Here is a 21,801-nt window from a genome sequence, read left to right on the forward strand (position 1 = left end):
AGAGAAGTGAGGCTCAGAGAATGTAACCGAGTTGCCCAAGATCACACTACAAATAAAGACTGGGGGGAGATTTGAAAACCTGGCTGACTTCCAAGTCATTCTACAGTTAACAGTTACAAAGCCTTTTTAAAATCAAAATACATTTGATGGACTGATTATCTCTCCACATGGAATGAAAATGTATTAAGGAATAATGAATTGAAAAACAGAGTTCAACAAAAAAGCAAATAAAGATGTATCAAGTCCTTGCTAAGTTATCAAAGTTAATATTGACATTGAAACGTGAGCTTTTGTCCTTGACAAAATACTGAATCTTAGTCTATTCAAATACTTATTTTGTACTCGGATGTTTTTATTATTTTAAAACTATTTTTAACATACATGTACACACATATATGCCATCTTTGTATAGTTATCTGTTGATATCCAGGGGGAAATTGGTTTCAATGCCCCTGTTGGATACCAAAATTCATCAGTGCTCAAATCCTTTATATGAAGTATATAGTATTTGCATGTAATTTATGCAGATTCTCCTGTATAGTTTAAATCATCTCTAGATTGCTTATAACAATGAAGTTAATGTGAATGCTATGTAAATAGTTGTTATACTGCATTGTTTAGGGAATGAAAAGCAAAAAATAGTCTGTACATGTTCAGTACAGACGCAACTATCCTTTCCTAGCCCCAATATTTTCAGTTCTCAGTTGGTTGAATCTGGAACCCAAGGATAAAGAGGGTCAGTTGGCCAACTGTATGTATTCATAAACATCTATATGCATATATACACATATACATATATACTCTGCCTATGTATGAAGTATAAAAACATAAATGTATGTGTGTGTGTGTGTGTGTGTGTTTAGTTGTAACATTGAACCAGCTACTTTAGGAAAACTATGAAAATCGTTTGTTTCTTAAGTGGCTCATGATTTGTATAGAGAGAATACAAAAGCATATCAGAATGCTAGCATTATTATTTGTATGCATATTACATACTCTTTTTTAATTAACAAATTCAACTTCAACTGTTATGACAAACCATAACATAAAAAGTTTATGTATAAAGATGTATGGGAATGAGTCCATTTATAATAACATACCTAGAAGTAACATATTGTTGACTTAGTGTAGTGAAATAACCTAAAAATACTGGACACAAGAGTCATCATAAATCAAAAAGTTCTTTACACAATGACTGATTGATTTGAGAACAGAAGGATGCTGGGTGTTTTGTTACTAAGGCTATTTCTGGCAGTCATCCAGGAATTACAACTGCACAACCTTACAAACAGCATAGAAATTGACTGTTTTAACAAAGGGTATCACCACGGTAATGAGTAGTGCACATTAAATCTCATTGTGCATTGATATGCTCTCTTTGAACTTTGCCAAGCTTTCAACAATGGTGACAGGCCTCTGGCACTTTCAGAATAAGTGGACCCTGAATGGTGCTGCAGGGATGAGGTTTGTGTATGTGTGTGTATGTGTGTGTCTGTTTGCTTTTGTTTTCTAAGGAAACCATATTTTAATCATTTAGACTTGTTTTCATTTCTAATTAGATCTGGGTTCTTAAGAAAACTTGTGAAATATCGGAAAGGAGTCTATCATCACAATTATCATCTATAAAAAAGGATCTAGATTATTTTCTAGATTAATCTTTAAGGTTGCATATTTAGGTCCCAAGGTAAAAAAAGCTTCTGCAAACATTTTAAAGACATTATGAGGAGGAAAAATGTACAGGTTAGGTCATATGAAATGCCTAATACATCATTTTAGCCTACAAAAATGACAATTTCATGTTCCAAACTAAGTTTACTATTTTCATAATTAATAGACTCACCTAAACACGTTTTCTTCTTAAATTTTTTCTTCCTAAATACAGACTTCAGATTTTATGTGTAACTCAAATTAAGTTTTTATCTGTAATGCTGATCTCAAGATGAGAGATCTTTACACAAACACACACACACACACACAAATATATGTAATTCTAGAAGGAAACAGGACTCCACAGAAGACTATGATATAATAAATAAATAATAAATGGGAAGCAAGGCAAACAAATGTGTTAAGTATGTTCAATCTTAACATGAAAGAATCAGATTAGAACTAATATAATAGCAGATGTCAGCAGAATGGTTGATCAGTTTAAGCTTCCTAAGGTCCTTGTATTGTTTGGAAGAAAGCTAAAATATTGGTTATCAATATCTTGTTAACTTTGCTGGTTAAAATTTCCATAAAAACCCCTAAATAATAAAGAGAAATGAAGCTTATAACTTCCAATTAATGGAGAAAAAAACAACGAATCAAAAGAAAACTCATTCAATGTAAAAGAAGTAAAGAGAAAAACAAGAAGAAAGTAAATTTAGAAAATAGAAATAAAATTTTCATCAGAAATAAATAATTAATGCGTTACTGCTTTCTTAATTTAAGAAAAGTAGTTTTTTTTGTAAAAAAAAAAAATAGCTTACTCAATTGTACTGTAACATCTTTGAGATAGTTCTATTTTGGCTGAGCAGATATATGATGGTCTACCTAGCAAAATGAAAGAAAAAAATAGTATGTGCAGTTTTTATCTCTAAGAAAGGATGCTCTAAATCTAAATGACTAGCAATAGTACTTAAAGAAATACCCCCCAAAATACAGTACAAGAGATCTGTTACCCAGGTTTTGTCCTTGTTTTCTTGTCCTCTGATTTGTAAATTGACTTCTAATTGCACCTCTCAACAAGGATTAAGAGGAATGGGAAGCCCTCATCCTTGTTATGCTCAGATTAAAAATTAATGTCCAATTTAAAAATCACTTGTGTTTAACTACTTCAATACCTCCTAAATAAATGCATAATAAGCACTGGGAACCTTTATAACTAAGGATCAGAAATAGAATCAAGAATTCTTCACAATGGTATCACTATCATTTGCAACTCTGCTAAGCAGTGAACTCTGCTTTAAATATGTTCAATGTTTTCATCAGTTCATAAAGCTCGGCTCATAAATCAGCTTATTATCAACCTATCTTTTAAAATGCTGACTTTCAAATATTTAAATGCTCATTGGAAACAAACATAAAAATACCTAATCTATTTAATATTTTGTAGAAAACATATAATGTATGTGAGGAATTATGGAGTAAGTAAATGATAATAGGAAATAAGATGAAGAAGATAAGATACCAGTACATGCTCTTCGGAGGGGATGGGAAGTGGGAATTATTGATGAGTGCTCATTTGAACCTACAAAGATGTGAAAGAATAAAAGTGATGGTACTATGGTTTGACTATATCCCCACCCAAATCTCATCTTGAATTCTAGTTCCTATAATTCCCATGTGTCGTGAGTAGGACCCAGTGGGAGGTAATTTAATCACTGGGGTGGTTACCCTCATGCTATTCTCATGATAGTGAGTGAGTGAGCTGATAGTTTTATAAGGGGCTTTTCCCCGCCTTACTCAGCACTTTTCCTTGCTGCTGTCATGTGAAGAATGACATGTTTGCTTCCCTCCACCCAGGATTGTAAGTTTCCTGAAGCCTCCTCAGCCATGTGGAACTGTGAGTCAATTAAACTTCTTTTCTTTATAAATCACCAGGTCTCAGGCAGTTCTTTATAGCACTGTGAAAATGGACTAATACAGTAAATGGTTACTGGGTAAATGTTGGCAACTTTTCAAGCTCAAACCATGAATAAGAAATTTGGTAGACATTAATTTTATATATTTGGGTGATTGCAATGTGAAGTATACAATTATTATGAAAACCACAATTCTCACACCAGTCAGAATGGCCATTGTTAAAAAGTCAAAAAAAAAAATTACAGATATTGACAAGGCTGTGAAGAAAAGGGAACACTTATACACTGTTGGTGGGAATGCCAGTTAGTCCAGCTGCTATGGAGAGCATTTTAGAGATTTCTCAAAGAACTGAGTTGAGCTATCATTTGACTCATCAAATCCTTTGAATTTATGCCCAAAGGAAAATAAATTGTTCTACCAAAAAGATACATTCACCTGTATGCTCATCGCAGAGCTATTCACAATAGCAAAGATAAGGAAGCAACCCAGGTGCTCATCAACTGTGGACTGGGTAAAGAAAATGTGGTACATATACACCATGGAATACTATGTAGCCATAAAAAATGACAAAATCATGTCTTTTGCGGCAACAAGTGCACAGACAGAGGCCATTATTCTAAGCGAACTAACAGCAAAAAAAGAAAACCAAATATTAAACATTCTCACTTATAAGTGGGAGCTAAACATTGGGTACACGTGGAAATAAAGATGAGAATAATAGACACTTGGGACTACTAGAGTTGGGGGAAAGGGGGCAAATGTTGAAAAATTACCTATTGTGTGTGATACTCACTATCTGAGTTATGGGATCATCCACACTCCAAACCTAAGCATCACACAACATAGCGATCTAACAAATCTGCATATGTAACCCTGAATTTAAAATAAAAATTGGAAAAAGAAGACACTGCATGAAATACTTTTATAAATAAATAAATAGGATGAATGATCATGAAAGCATCAAAACGGATATGAAATTTTCAGCTAGAGTTTGGATTATGATTACTGCCCTGCAGTTTCAAAGAGTAAATACATGTAATACGTTCTAGAAATAATCCATCCAAAAAGATTTTTTAAGATGTTTAAAAGATAAAGCATGTGTTGCCCAGGATTACTCATTCTTAACATGCTGATGCTAAAACCTTTACTTTTACATTGATGATGCTTTTATTATAGTGTGTACTGTATTTCCATCCTGCTCCTGCCCCACAGAAATGCTATTTTTTGATAGTGTGTATAGGTAATCAAATCTCATTTGAAGTACGCCAATGTAATTGGTAAAAATTCTGATTTTTGTGTATGTTTATTTTGCAGGATTTAAAGATGAAACTTCTTTGTCCAAGTGCCTTTACCCGGTTTTTCAGAACACATGCTCTCAAAATATCTCATGTCATACATTGTCCAATATATCTGACAGTATCTGCTTAAGAAATACTTGAAAATGACTTTTCTACGTGTCTACATTTGAAATATCGTGTGTTTCAGATTGCCTTTATCTATTATTCGATAGCTATGATGTATTTCTCTACTTCAAAATTCTGTTAATAAGTTTACCAACTTTACCTATTTCTTTTTTTCTGAAGGAAAGTGTGATAATATTATAGCTATGGTTTCAAGTAATCACACGTACAATGTCAAGTTAATTGCACTCCTTTAGTATGGAAAGAAAAAAATGGCTGGGTGGATAATTTATATCTACCCATTTATTTGATAGACATTTATTGACCATCTTGACTCTGTGTAAAGCCTTGTGGCAAGTGCTATGAAAGATACCAAGAAAATCAAATCATTCTTGCCTCAAACAAGACATTGACACCTACATAGAGGAGACAAAACATGCACATCAATAGAATATAATGCTTGGGCAAATCCATTTGTGGCATATTCCTGATTATAAGTAGTTTTATACATGGAATTGGACAAACTGGCCTGGGTGGAAAAACAGGATTCATGCATTTAACAAACACTCATTTTCTACTATGTATTAAGCATAATGCTAAATCCTAGAGATATAGTTACTGCCCTCCCACAGCTTATATTCTAACTAGAAAAGGACCTTAATGATATATGTATTGAAATGCACAAAGTAAAATTAGAATATTTTAAATCTAAATTTTGGTAAGAGCAACTTAGTCTACAGTCAACAAAGAGAGTTTAGTAGATTACAAGATATCAAAATCATTCATTTTCATGGAAGTGAAAATACAAGGACATAAAGGATAGTTTAATGCTGTTTAATGTTAAACTAAACATTGTCACATAAATTCATAATTGAATTTGTACTTGAATAAGTCCTGTATCTACTAGACTAGCCCAAATTGGGCCTGCTTAGTTGGTAACAAACTGTTGAGTTACCTTTTAGATATAATAAAAACAAAAACTGCAGGTCATGTAGCCTAGGCATGCACAATAGAAAAAGCTTTGATCTCTAACAACACCCAAGACCAATCAATCTTCCCCTCTATACCAATAAGACTGGGACATGACTGGAACCGGAATACTGAAACTCTTTCAGAAGCAAGGGGTCCCTAAATTGAGGAGACAGATTTGAATCCACTCCTGTCTCCTTGCTGACTACTTGCCTATTTGAAAAAAGACAAAGAAAGCTCTTTCTTTCCTCAACAGCCAGTGTTTTTGTGCACATTGGACAGTGAGACTATTTGCTCTATAAAGCTCCCACAGACATTACTTCTGATTTTCAAGGATCAAAATTGGATAATGTTTAAAGAATACAAAAGACTTGATCAGATGAATATCATAATAAAACATGTAAAAAATAAACTCCAGTTCAGTGGCCATATCTTTTGCAAACTGAATTTCCTAGAAGAGCCACAAAACCTTAAAATGCAATTAGAAGTGGTCAGGAAATTATATGGATGAAGGCACATGATTTTGGCACAAAACAACAGTGGTTAATGTTAGTGTAATTACATATTAGCATACCAATACATTTTCAATAAATTCTTCTTAATTGAGAAAACTAGATCTATTTTCTCCTTAGGTGAAAAAAATGTAGAAACTTTCTTTATCTTAATTCTCCCTCCATAAATTGTCTGAATCTTATCAGTTCATTTTAAATTGAATCGGCTTTCAAAATATTTAAATAAACCTGACCAAGTACACCGTTTTGGTCATGTGTGGTGTTACATAAGACAACATCCCTCAGGTAGAATACATGCTGCAATTAAATGAACTGCAGCACTAAAAATAGTGTATTTGAAAAAGCATCTGTCATTTTTTTTTTCATAATTCAAGCTTAAAGACTTCCCTGACCCTTTCCCTGTTTTTCCCTGCATGAATCCTGTTTTTCCACCCAGGCCAGTTTGTCCAATTCCATGTATAAAACTACTTATAATCAGGAATATGCCACAAATGGATTTGCCCAAGCATTATATTCTATTGATGTGCATGTTTTGTCTCCTCTATGTAGGTGTCAATGTCTTGTTTGAGGCAAGACAAAATTAGACATACCCCCTCACGCTTCCCAAAATATTTTCAGAATATCTCTATTGTTGTACTATCTAAAGTATATAAAATTTATTTAATGATCATCGCACCTAGGATTTATATGTTTCTCAGTACCTAAAAATGTGAGTGGCACAACAATGCTAAATGAACAATACTGAATTATTTTTCCACATGGGAATATAATGAAGAATAACTTATTTTAGCATTTTTTTTTCTGAAATTCCTATCGCTCAAATTTACTTTGAAAAGAAACTTTATGCAATTTAACGTGAAAGGAAAATCCAATCACACTGAACAAATTTCTATAGCATTAATAAATTTCATGCTATGATTTTCCTTTTTTTAACTTTTTAAAGTTTTGTTGGGCTTTTTTTTTTCTTTCTGTTTAGATTTGCTCTATGCTCTACGGAAAATGTCATCTTTAAAAAAGCTACTTTTTTTATATCTGTTTTCAGTTACATTTATTCTGCTGTTATGGTACTAACAGAGGCAAATCAGTATTTATTATTTAATAACACACAGATGTTCCACATACCACAGATAAACAAATTTTTCAGCCCACTGCTTCAACAGTGTCATTGTAAATTTGCTATTTAAATTACATACAAAATTTTTATTATTGACTTTAAATAATCCTAAGTTTTGGACATGCTCCCTCACAGAATTCCCTTATCCTTAATTTATATTTCTACTTTCATTTTTACATAACATTTTGTTTGAGCAATGAAATTTCCAATTTCACGCCTCTTCTACTCTAACCTGTTTTCCATTGTTTATTTAAGAAGATATTGAGGCTTTTTTTTTTCTTTTTAAGAAGCATTTCCTGACTACATTAAGGAAAAGTCTCAATGCTCTGTACTGCATAACAAATTAGTTGCTTCCTGTTTTTTAGGGGCAAAAGTATTAATAGGATGGATAGCAGTGTGCAGAAGTTGCCATTTATAGGAGTCTCTATAATATCAATTTAGTAATTTACTTTCTCTCAATCTTCAAATTATGACTTTGTGCTTTGTTTTTTCTGGGAATATTTATGTCCAACTCATTTTTTACAGACATTTTAAGTATCTTAAGTTCAGAAGTTATATTTGAAGGAACTTAGTAGTGTACATTGGGGATATTTATTCAATAATTCATGATACAATTGCCAAATAAAATAATCTTTAGCTTTGGTTTTTGCTATAATTTTGCAATTAATAGTAAATTACCAGAAGATTGTTATTAGGGAAACAAGTTTTTTTTAAGTATTCTGAGAATACATCACAGCAAAAATAATAATAATAATTAAATAATTTTTAAATTCAAAAACATATATAAATATTTCTAAACATAATATTAATTGTGGAACTGCATGAAGAGAGAAGACATTCTTTATTACATTAGCACTGAAAGAAAAATTAAACACTTAACATACTTTTTAAAATAAAAGATGGTCATTATATTTGAGAACTATTATTACTGCTGTGGTTACAGTGTCTTTCCCAGAATATACATTCAATAAATGGTTGTTGAGGCTCTATCTTGGGACAATTTCTAATGAATCATAACCTAGTATAGCATAAATCAGAAGTACACTGATCTGTGATAGCCCATGTTTCTGGGTTAAATTTAAAAATATCCCCATCGCTGAGCCAGTTTGTTTATATCTTCGGCAGCTCACTGTTTAAATTCTCGTTAAGAAAAACGTTTCAAAATAACTATATTAGCCCTTTTAAAAAATGTCACATACTTTTCATAATTCCCAATATCTCTATCATCTCAGATGATATTCACAGAATGTCTCTTTAAAAGTAAAAATTACTTGCTTTTCAAATTTCTTTATTACAAAGAAGAGAAAATTACTGGTATACATGTTGTAGCAGAATTTGGTGTGTTGCGGGGGTACTGCTTCATAAACGGGCTGAAAGGAATTCAGGCTTTCACTTAGGTTGAGGTCCAATCAGTATGGACTTAATAAACAAACTACAACTAGATGAAAGAACTAAATTTGAGAAATAAAAACATTAAGAATATTAAAAAATAGGAAAATATCTTTTTGAGCTTCAGTTAAAAAAGAATTTTTCCAACAAATCACAAACATCACAAGCCATTTAAAAAATGACTAAATGTGACAAACTAAAACTTTAAAACTTCCATATGTAAACACACATACATTCACACACATGGACACACACACACACACACAATGAAATTAAGAGATAAAGTCTTGGCTGGGGGAAATATTTGCATTATAGGCACTCAGAAAATATAATAAATTACTATGCATGAATAAGAAGGAATGAAGTCAATGGGGAATTCAAAGACGGGGAAATTAAAAAGCCTATTTAAATATGGAGAAAAAGAATGGCTAATTATGAGTATCTGAAAATTCAAGCAGTTTGATTCTGTTTCTCACCATACTATTTGACCAAATTCAAATAGTCAAATACTCTAATAGTCTAGTCTCAAAGTCTAATCTCAAGTACTAATGATTTTGCAGAGGAATAGAAATTCTTATAAACTATGGGTAGACATGTAAATTAGTAAAAATATTTTGGAGAAAAATCTTTTTAATATCTAATGAAATTTGTTTTTCAGATGCGGTCCCTAACAAAATTGGGGAAAAAAACACATGAACTCTGATCAAAAATTCCTTGTTAATATATTTCATATATTTATGGGGTACATGAGATTTTGCTACAGGCATGCAATGTGAAATAAGCATATATCATGGAAAAGCTTTTGCGTAGGTGCTATGGAAGATAAGATGTGCATCTTCAATTATAGCATTTTGAATGTTTATCAGTAGAAGACTAAAAAAAATGATATAATCCTGTTACATAGTACTATTGAACGATTTATACAAAATGCGCCAGGAGAACACCAAACTTAAGATAATGGCTACACCTGGAGAGGGATGAGGAAAATGTAGTTTTATATTTTATGATTGATGTGGAAAATACTAAATTGAGAAAAACTACGGTGAGGAAGGCACTTCAACATTATTTGTAATATTTTATAACTTTTACAATAAAGAGACACTTGAAGCAAAGTTAATAAATAGGTTAATTTCGGGTCATAGGAAATTACAAATTTGTACTTCTGATTTTAGCTATTTTTGCCAACATTTGAAAAATAACAATAATAATAGTATTTCTACTCCCCAACAGTCTTCATTTGTTGTTGGTGGTTGTGATTTTTTTTTAATTTGTATTTCTTTTTTTTTTTTTTTTTTTGAGATGGGTCTCACTGTGTTGCCCAGGCTGGAGTTCAGTGGCATGATCTCAGCTCACCGCACCCTCCGCCTCCCAGGTTCAAGTGATTCCTGTGCCTCAGTCTTCCAAGTAGCTGGGATTACAATCGTGCAACACCACGCCTGGCTAACTTTTTTGTGTTTTTAGTAGAGACGGGGTTTCACCATGTTGGTCAGGCTGGTCTCGAACTCCTAACCTCAGGTGATCTGCTCACCTTGACTACACAAAGTGCTGGGATTACAGGCGTGAATCACCGTGCCTAGCTTTTGTGTTTATTTTCACAGGAAGTACCAGAGTGCCTCAACTAGGATGCAAAATTAAACAATGTACTGTCAAAATTCAAAGCTATGGCTGTGCAAGTCAATTCCCATTTAGAATAAACTGCTTTTTGATTTAGTGTTTCCATTTTTGTGATAATACCTGGAGCCTTTTTAAGTTCCCTGAAAAACAAATATTTGATTTCCTTCCTCACATATAATAAAAGAGCAATCAGGAGGCAAAAGCAAAGTGTAGTGAGGTCCTCCAAGGCTCATTTATGAATCATAAAAGGCTTGATAATATTAAAAACCAATTGCAATGCCAAGGCAGCATGCTGGGAAGCATTCAGACAGCTGGAAATCCATGGCATCATGGGTCTTTTTAAAAATAATGTAAAATACCGAATTAGATTCCAGCAGACCTCTCATTTTACTGAGTTGTTTTCTAAGCTGAAACAGACTTTCTTTTTCATTCTGTTAAGAAAACCTGTCAAATGATCAAGTTTTGTTTACTTCTAAAATTTCAACATTTGAAGCTACAAAAATGACCCTACTTTAAAAAATAAGCATTTATTGCTCAATGCCCTCTTTTACCTACATCAAATGGTTAATTATATTAAAACACAAATCTCTTTAAAGACAAAGAAGTTGTAAAGATGTTTGGCACTTATAAAAGAGCTAAACTTTAAATGTTACTATTTAGATAATTTCTCATAGTCTACACAATTCTAATGGGGTAAAGGAATGACTAATGTGGCTTTAGAAATCTGTTTTTAAATGCCCCTTTTCTCTAATAGCATTATAGCACACATTTAGTCAATTATTTGTTTTAAATATAATCATGGTTCAACAGTAATCCTGTAAACTAGCTCATGGGGTTGAATAGACAAAATATAGCAACATTCAAAAACATTGACACCCTTTTGGATACATTAACCATAATAATAATTTTAATAGTAATAATAATAACTACTTTTCTTGAGTATTTCCTATTTGCCACTCAGTACATTAAGGCCTGTGCAATGTATTCCTGTCCCAAATTAGAGTTTACTTCTCAAATCTGATTTGAAAACCCATTAAGTAGTTCAGTCTTAGAACTGTTTCTATGCTGTTTCTTTAGTTGCAACCCAGGTTAGGTAGCAGTTTTTTAACTAAAGGTCAGGTTTTAAAAAGGAAAAATTTGTATTTATAGGCATGAGATTATCCACCAATGGCAGGAGCTTTTCATACACTGAGGCATGAGGGGCCTAATATCTACAGAGGGATCTGCATCACTGTCCTGCAGCATTTAAATTTTTCCTGCTTCCTGTCTTTACGGTTTTCCTTCTGCTGTGTCTCCTCCAAATACACCCAATCTCTGCCGTCTGACTGATGTACTTAACTAAGTTAAAGAAGGCTATAGTCCTTCTCTATTCTCTGATATTAACGTTTAATCCACGTCGCCATTCAATGAAGCATCATTATTCCCATTGTATAAATGATAGAAGTCACTCAAGACAGAGTAAGAAACTTTCCTCAAGCTACAGCGGAGAGTAAGAGAGAGAAAAAAGTTAGAGAGAGGGTGCCCACATTTGCACAGTTAAGAAGTAACTGTAGATCTGTTGAGTATGAGCACACAGTATTCCCACACACATTTTATCAGTATTATGACAGTAGGTCAGAGAATTACCAGCAGAACACTGGCTTAAGGATATTCTGAAATTTTGCCTCCAGCTGGGATTAGTCTGTGTGAAAGATGAAAGGATAAAGAATTTCAAGTAATAAGGAATATCTATGATTAAGTACCAGAAGTAGTAGTTCTACAGGTGTCAAAGAAAGTAGGCTTTTTAGAAGAATAAAATGGCACACAAAGCCTTTTGGAGTAGAGCCCCAACAGAGAACCCTGGGGATGGACATTCAACAGTCGACAAGAGGAAAGAGCTGAGGACTGCACAAATCATCAGGTGTCAGGGGACAAAGAAAAAGAAATTAAAGGCCAACATGAGTACCTGAAATTATATACTGTAATCTTTCAGTATCTCTGTAATGATTTCAGTGAGAAAGGTTTGAGATAACATTGCTGATTAAATGAAAATCTGACTGTAATGTATATATGCATTCCTGGAGATGATATTAAAGGCAGGAAGTATATAATAGAGACATAATAAAATGGCAAACGTGTGAGCTACTTGGGGGGGTGAAAAACTAAAGGTGGGGACAAATATGAGATTTATTTGCAACCTGCCCCTACAGATACTTTGTGCATTACTCTATTAGCTTATGCATGGATGTCTACAAGCATAAATATTCTCTGAGGTTTTCCAATGCTAAGGCAAACATCACCAGAGATTTGAAAGTAATTTTACTGACCTTGTCACTTTAAGCACTCCCATAATAACATGTTGTGTTAGCTTATTGCAGCTTAGGTGTTTTCCCTTATGCTAATGAATAATTCTAGTTGGCTTTATGAATAAGATGCTTATCACAGTTGTCTCATGAGCCCACAAATGAGTTATTAGCTATAAAAAAAATAAAACACAACCCAAAGCTACAAGTAAAATGTATACCCAACTTAATAAAATGGTTGCATTAGTAAGCTTCTGTGTAGTCATCTCTACTATGGCAGGCTCAATAGCTAAGCTTCCTTTTAAGAATGAAAAATGTGATAAAATATTTTATAAAATAGAATAAAAAAGGTTATGATGCTTTAATTTCAAGAAGAAGATATGACCCTGTTTTCTTGGCCCTTGAACAGAAACTTTCACTGGGGCTTTTGGAAGGCAATCTAACAATAAAAGCATTTGGAATATACGTGGCCATATTCTCTAAAGACCGTGGTGCTTGAGTTTCATGTTTGTTGTGGAACATTGTGAAATATTTGTGTCATTCTTTCAATAAATATTGTTGAATGCTGAACGTTTTCTGCACCATTATTATTTATGTCTCCTAGTTATTTTCAGTATATTTGAAGCAGATAAATTATACCAAATATACAGTACAATACAGAAGATCATGAATGCAGCGAACGGATTTGATAAAATAACATCCTAATTTAGATTCCAATCAGTTTGATAACTTTCAAAAGTTATCAACTTTTTATAGCTAACCAAAAAATTTCAAGTCATCAATCATCATAAAAACTCAAAAGATGATCAGCCCCATGGAAAATATGTTAGGACTGAAAGAGTAGATTATTAGTATATAAAGGAAAAGCAAAATAGATTGCTTGCTTCCGTATTTTCTCTGTAGTAGGACATATATTATTAACATTTTAAAATGTACCAAAGTTTCCACAAAATTAATTTTTTCAAGTGTATTTGAAGCCAGGCACAGTGGCTCATGTCTATAATCCCAGTTACTACAGAGGCTAAGGCAGGCGGATCCCTGGAGTCCAGAAGTTTGAGACTAGCATGAGCAACATAGCAAGATCACATATCTAAAATAATAACAATAACAATAATACATAATTAGCTAGGGATGTTAGCATGTCTACCCACAAGGCTGAGACAGGAGGACTGCTTGAGCCAAGGGCTTCAGGGCCGCAGTGAACTATGATTATGCCACTGGACTCTAGCCTGGGTGACAGAAAGATCCTCTTAAAAAAATTAATAATAAGGAGAATAAAATGTATTTGAGAAATGCTGGATTAAGATCCTCAAAGATCTAAGAAAGAAAATAAATCCTTCACTGTCAGAGTACTTTAAGTTAAAAACTCTTGGGGATCAATAATCACTAGAAGAGACTTTTCTCCTATCTACAAAAAGAATTTACCCGCCTAGGAGAACAAGTATTCTTGTTTCCCTCTCTGTAATCTCATTATCCATTACAGGAAAGAAAACAAAAAATCTAACCACATCTGAACAGACCCTTTTTCAAGATAATCATTGTCTTCAAGCATCATTTAAGTTCTAGAACACAAAAAATGTTTACAACTTAATTTCTGTTCTGTAGTAATCATTTGTTGCTCCTCCATAGAATTCATTTTCTTTGCCTTCTCATAAACTATTTTACCAGGATGCAAGCCCCCATGCTCGTTGTAACCTCAAAATGATAATACGAGCTTCTGTACTTCTTTGGGAAGTTGAGTTTTCATTCTGAAGGGTCTTGTATATACAAGTATATACAATATAAATTTGTATGTACTTTCTCTTATTAATTAACCTCATATCAGTGATTTTCAGCAAAACTATAGCGGGTCAAGAGCTTTGTCCCCTATATGTGTAATTCAAATTTGACAAAATATCAAACTGTTAAGTATAAGAAGTTCCAAAAATGTTTTGATTTTATCTATAATGAGTACTTTGACTTTTTTTAAATATTAAGAGTAATTTTCAAAAAAATAAGGATGTCCCTGCTTCATTGGTACCCTAAATATTATTTGTTGTTTTTCTTTATCTTGCCTATTGCTGATCTAACAGTGAATTTGACTCTCTCCTAATGCTTCTCTATGTTTAATTAATCCTAATATAAAACTGCCATTCACAACATATAGGTCATTTAGGTAGGAAAGGACTGGTGTATTTGTGACAGCAAAGGATCCAATTAATAAACTTCACTACCAAAGCCTAATATTGATCTCATTGACTATGATTAAATTCAAATTTAATCATAATAGTGCTATAGTCCCTACAGCTTTCTCATTGTAATACTGTCTAAATGTTTTATGTTTTAGCCCTCAACACAAACACTCATAAATACTATAGTAGAAGACAGAACAAGTAAGAAGACACTAAGTTTGGGCTTATCAGTTACATCTCTATTTATTGATTATGTACTATATGTCAGACACTGTTAGAAAATTCCCATATATCATTCCTAATTATTAAAATGATATAAATTATCTTTATCTTATGTTTCAGAAAGTTAAGTTTCAAAGTGTTTAAGAAGGTGTTCTCAATGCATGCAACTGCACAGCTGAAGACTTAGGATTTGAACTCACCTTTGCCCTACCAAGTGCTCACTAGCACACTATTTTATGGAGCTCTACTGAGTATGGGAGAGTGGAGAAGGGGGGATGATGTTTTCAGGGAAAAGGTCTTTTTTCAAGGACTAACAATACCTAACGCCTCAGAAAATCACTTTCTCCTAATATCTGAGAAATAAAAATAAATCCAAAGCCCCTCAAACAACTGAATGGACCTCTTCCCGGCCAAGGGAACCCCAGAGTAACCTTGAAAACGGAGTTCTCAACCATGACAGGATAGAAAGGCAGACACGCCTCATTATACACCAACCTCCTCACTAACTGCCTTTAGACTTTCTTCCCTAAAGAAGACAGTCCTTTCAGAAGACTTCACCACTGAAAACAGAAAACGGCCCTTTCAAAAGACTTCAACAGTGATATCAACCAACCTTGATGCTGCCCTTTCTTTTTTTTGCCTGTTAGACCATGACCATTAAATGGTTCTAGCCATCTTTAGAGAATGCTTAGTAAGGATTTTCATGTCCTGTGCTTCACTTTCTGATGCCATAGCACTGAAAACTCCACCCTCAGACCACGCTAATGCCACCATTATTGTACATGGGATCCATGAAGAGGCATGTTCATGCTCATACACAAGTTTCTCCTTTCATAAATATTCATGACTTCTCCTATTGGGAAAAATATATATATAATTCAGCCGCCCTGCTTAGCGTAAATTCCTGTTCCTTTTGCCCCTCCATTGAAGTGTCTGCTTTTGACTTCCAACCAGAGACTATGCTTCCCAACCTGTCTGAATGGCCACCCTGCATACTGCAACCCTTTGTAAGAAATAAAGTCTCCTTTTCTAAATTTATGAATTATACTTTTTAAAGTTAAGATATCCATCTGAAGTTGCATCTTCATATTGTACCACTGAGAACCATCTTGGTTAGATCATAATGAATTTGAAAGATCATACCAAACCCTGTATGTTTAAGGTCCCCTTAAGGAGGGATGGAAATAAGAAGGTGACAAACATGTTATTTCTAAAATAACAAACACTTGCAATTGCAAGAGCTAATTAAAAATACTAAATACTAATTAAATACTAAATTCTAATTACAAATAAAAGGTCTGATTCTTCCAACTGAAAATAAGGAAAGAAACACTCCTCCTCACCCCCTGTTCTTAGAATACTTACTTTAAAAATTCATAGTTATAGGTCCTTTCTCCCTCTCTCTTTGAAATGTATGTAACTCCTTTAAAAGCTAATTACCTCGTGCCAATGTTATGGCCCAGGAAAGTGTTTCTCAAGGACCTGGAAGTATCTCTTTGAAATGTAATAATCAAGAGAGATAATGTTCCATCTCTCAGTTTCTGTGGAAAATGTAATCTGTTTACCTACACAGGGCTATATATCCCTCTTAGATTCTTTTATATTTAGTGACAAATACTATCTAGCTTAAATAAAATTACTGAAGGAAATACATACTTGAAATACATCACTGCTCTTTGTAGTTACTACTCACACACATCAAGAAAAAAGAGTAAACCTTGTAGCCATATAACAAACTAATAAATAATGAGGGAAGGGACTTACATGATCAATTAGTTCACGAACCATTCCATTCCATTGTCCATTGGCATCATCCTGGGCTCCATATTTCCCATCTTCCACAAGTCTAATTTCATATGTAAAGCCAAGGATTGTAGATAACTCTCTGAGGAGATCAATGCAATAGCCTTCAAATCGATCATTACCATAGAGAGGTTTGTCAGACTTCTTAAAAAGGACATAGGGTTCTTCCTGAAAACATTGAACAAGAAGAAAAAAGATAATAGTTATTCATGAAACTAATCATCAGAATTACAGCTTTTCTTAGAAGACAAAAAATTTCTCATTTATTTAGGACAAAGTCAACTTTATTTTCTTCTAATTAAAATTAATGAAGTCTAGAATATTAAAAGAAAATTCAAGTTTTGTAGGAAATAGTAGTGCTTTACAAAAAAAAAACTTAACTATTATAATCTCACCACAACTATATAATAAAAATACATTATATCTTATATCTTATGCCATAAATCTTATACATAATGAATAACATGTGACATGTAATATATGCTATATAATACATGATATCCAACATCTAATTTCACCATGATAATACCCCAATTTGAATTATATCATTTAATCAATATCTGGTATGCTGTTTCCATGGGATCTATGGATAAAATGAATGAAAACAATTGTTGACTAATTGCCTACTATGTGCGAAGAATTGGAGTGGGGACTTTTTATATATATAATCACATTTTGTCCCAACAACCATGAAAATTACAACTACTATATTTAATTATAATTTAAAAATAGTAATGTACTTTAAAATATAGATGAAGAAGGCCAGGCACGGTGACTTGCACCTGTAATCCCACCACTTTGGGAGGCCAAGGCAGGCGGATCACGAAGTCAGGAGATTGAGACCAACCTGGCTAACACGGTGAAACCCTATCTCTACTAAAAAATACAAAAAAAAATTAGCCAGGCGTGGTAGCAGGCACCTGTAGCCCCAGCTACTTGAGAGGCTGAGGCAGGAAAGTGGCGTGAGCCTGGGAAGCGGAGCTTGCAGTGAGCCAAGACTGCGCCACTGCACTCCAGCCTGGACAAAAGAGGGAGACTCCATCTCAAAAAAAAAAAAAAGTATATATATATATATATATATATATATATATATAGAGAGAGAGAGAGAGAGAGAGAGAGAGAGAGAGAGAGAAAGTGATCTTTATCAAGTGTTTATGCATTCATTCAACATCATTTTATGGAGCACCTATTGTGAGCTAGCCCTCCTCTATATAAATAGAAATCCTTGAGCCATGAAGTTCATGATAAAGAGAAGAAAACAGTTAACAAATGCCTAAACAAATACAACACATATTATCAGATCCTCCTAAGTGGTATAAAAATATAAAATAGGTCAATAGAAAAGAAAACAACTGCAAGGTACTTGGTAAAATAAGACAAGACAAAATTAAGTAATTTCCTGAAAGCCTTTCCAGGGAAGGTAAGAGATGAAGTATAATCCAACAGGTGAGAAAGAGTCTAGACACTTGAAACTCTGAAAACAGAGTATTTCAGGCCAAGGACATAGCAAGGTAAAAAGCCCTGAGATCAACATAATACTGGAGTGTTTCAGGAAAAGGATAATTGGCAACAGTGTGACAGAAGTCACATCCAGTAAGTGAGTTAGTTGGCTGAACAAGATGAGAATAAAAAAGGGGTGCGGAGTCAATTTTTGTGAGGCTCTGCAAATTAGGCCCTGGAAGAAATGTGTATGTTTAACTAAGTGCAAAAAGATTCCATGCATTAGCACATTTTATTGAAGGCATTTTCACATGGTATGGCAGACTATGCTGCTATGAATAAACCAAGGTGCAACAATTGGTTCTGCTATTCAATATTTGCTCATGGGCAAAGTCTCTGCTATCTTACAGGAAGCTATTACAGAGTGAGAAAGCTTAGCAAATTCCCATGCCAGTCCACCTAGGAATGTCCTCACCCTCTTCCCCAACCCCTGGAGAACAACAGTCATCCCATGAGAGCTATCCTAAAGGAGTTTTAGACATGACAGCCATATGTCAGCTTGCCCACACTCATCTAAGAAATAATCAAGATTAGTTTCATCTTCTTCCCATCTCTGTGGACTTACCTTATCTCTATACTGTTGTATGTACCCTGCAGCCTCACCTCCTGTTATTCTGACCCTTCTAAATGCTGCCACTGTGCGTTAAAGAAGTCCTGATCAGAGATTGGCATATTCCATATCTTCACCTAATTTTTAGAATGACCATTTTATCTCCCTACTCTGCTGGACTGTACCCTGAAGACATTGCTTGGTTTTCAGCTCTCTTTCCTACAGACTATTTTCAATTACCTCCACATCCCTTGGAGACAGAGGCACATTTGGTGTTTTCCCTGCCCCTCATTGCTGTTCCCACACCATTTGTTCCCCTGCCTTGTGCAATAACTTCTGCTCCTCTGAGACTCATGCCACCCGCTAGACCAGGCTCTCTCTCTACAATTGCTGTCATTCAATGAAAGCTGGTTCAAAAGTTTTATTAAGTAGGAAGAGAAGCCTTTACTCTTCAAATATTTGGCTAATGAATGATAATTCTTTTTTCTAATTTTTATTATTCTCAGTATATTCAAAATCCACCTACATGAAGTATCCAACACGGCTGATCTCTTAATTCTTTTATTTCCTCATTACCAAATTATTTCTCTCATTGAAATCTAGTCTCTCTTCCACATGGTCACAACTGCACTCTGCATTTGTCAGAAAATTAGGATTTCTCACAGCCCACTCATCCAATTCATTGTTTAATCACACCCACGCCTATGCTCTTCAATCACACAAAGACCCCCAATTCAGTGAACTCACATTTCCCTCCTATTTATCAGTCCCCTCCTGACTTACTTCAATATTTGGCCCCACATTCCATGGTCCATTATTATAATTTCTCAGTTAAATGTTGATGTTCCTAAAATTAGTTATGAGCCCATCCTTTTTTCTTAAAATTTTATCCCTATATTTTTCTGATCCACACACATCAAATTCAATAATATCTTTATCCTGATGACCTCAAAATTTATACATTAGGCCCACACTTCTTGCAAGTCTTAGGCACACATATCCAATAGCACTTGTCAGCAAGATTTTATGCCTCATAGACATGATTTTATGTCTCACATTTAACATGTCCCAAATACACTTCTTGTTGTCCCTAAAATTTTCACACGTTTTCAGTTTTCTCTGCTTTTAGAAAATGGCACCATCATTTACTCTGCTACTCAAACTGGTCCGTGAGTCATCATCTTTGCTTCCCTTTCTTTTAGCTCATTTGCTACAGAGTAACACAAGGGAAATTACTGAAGGATACATTGAATTATCTCCCCACTACTACTTGAAATCATCACATAGATTCCCAGTGTGTTTAGAATAACATTCAACTTCATTGCCATGGGTTCTAAAACCTGTTGTTCTACCACTTGCTCTCATCTCGGTAAAAGGCTTCACAACTCACAAAACTGATTAAGTCAAAAGCCAGGCAATCACTCTCAAACTCTCTGTCTTATCCTTTGTAAATGCTGCAAGTTCTCGCCTCAAAATATATACTGATTCCACTAATTTCTTTGTACTGCCCCTGATAGAATTATGGCTCCTGTAACCTTTATTTCTAATCCGAATTCCTATTGTAACTACCTCTTTTGCTTTCCGTTTCTTTCCCCTACAGTCCATTCTCCATAGAAAGTCATAGCAATCTTGTGAAAATTAAATCTGCTTTTATTATGCATTTGCTTAAAATCCTACAGTGGCTTTTCATTAAAACTGGAATAAAATAAAAACTATTTATCCTGGTCTTCAAGGCCTGTTCTCTTTGAGCTTAGCTTCTATTCCCTCTCTTTCTCATTTTATTTCAGGCATTGGCCTTCATTTTGGTCTTCAAACTTGCCAAGTTCGTTTCTAGCTCAAGGTCTTTGCTCTTTGCACTTGCTTTTTATTTATTTATTTTTCTGACAGGGAGGATCTATCCTAAGATCTTCACATGGTTGTTTTCTCATCATTTAAGCCTGTGCTCAAATTTCACCACTTCAAAGAAACCACACATATATAAGTTATCTCTTTCCTCTAAGGTACTCTCCATTATTCTACCCTGCTTTGTTTAGTTCACAGCCCTCATCCCATCTGAAGTTTTATTTATCTTTTGATGTACGTGCAATTCTTTCTTCCCCTATTATGACATACACCTATGAGTATAGAGGAATTAGAGATTATGTTCATTAATTTATCTCAGAGCATAGAAGAAAATGACTGGCAATCAGTTGGTGCTCATGGCGCATATGTTAAATGAATAAAATATTCATCATAAAGGCTTAAAACTTACCTTTCCCTCTTCAACTCCATTTTCTTCTCCTTAAGGTCTAGATATCCTGTTTTCTCCCAGTTTCACAAATACAAAGCAATTTTCCACCTCAAAGCCCTTTACCTGTTGTTCTGTCTGTCTACAAAGCTCTTCAAATGGTGAGCTCTTTTCCTTCCTTTAAGGCTCAAGTTAAATATAAAATCTTTCCTTTAGTTTTATCTAAAGAGAATCTTCTCTGTTATTCTCTATCTCAATATTATATTTATTTTCTCACAGTACTTAAGTCATTTTCAATTGTTTTACTTATTTGTTGGTTTACTATTGGGGGTTTTTGTCTCACTTTTCTAAAATATAACATCCATATGAACTCATTATAATATCTTCCATGCTAATACAATACCTAGCATATAGTAGGCAGTGTCCAGTAAATACTAACTGGATAAATTATTGATAAATTAGTTACTTTTATAACTCAATT

At 33.9% G+C, this 21,801-nt stretch overlaps 1 protein-coding gene across 8 annotated transcripts in view; it reads right to left on the bottom strand.

Annotated features, from left to right (window-relative positions):
* The window catches only part of GRIK2 (glutamate ionotropic receptor kainate type subunit 2), a 700,667-nt gene that overhangs the window by 202,052 nt on the left and 476,814 nt on the right, over window positions 1–21,801 (bottom strand). For all 8 annotated transcript variants that reach the window (XR_012433589.1, XM_005552268.4, XM_074037392.1 and 5 more), the window contains one exon: window positions 17,005–17,211. Coding sequence is in view for 7 of the 8 variants with exons in the window: in XM_005552268.4 (XP_005552325.3) it covers window positions 17,005–17,211 (207 nt within the window). In the remaining variant the exon portion in view is untranslated. The remainder of the gene's footprint in view (window positions 1–17,004; window positions 17,212–21,801) is intronic.

Source organism: Macaca fascicularis, chromosome 4, assembly GCF_037993035.2.
Source record: "Macaca fascicularis isolate 582-1 chromosome 4, T2T-MFA8v1.1".
Taxonomy (NCBI): domain Eukaryota; kingdom Metazoa; phylum Chordata; class Mammalia; order Primates; family Cercopithecidae; genus Macaca; species Macaca fascicularis.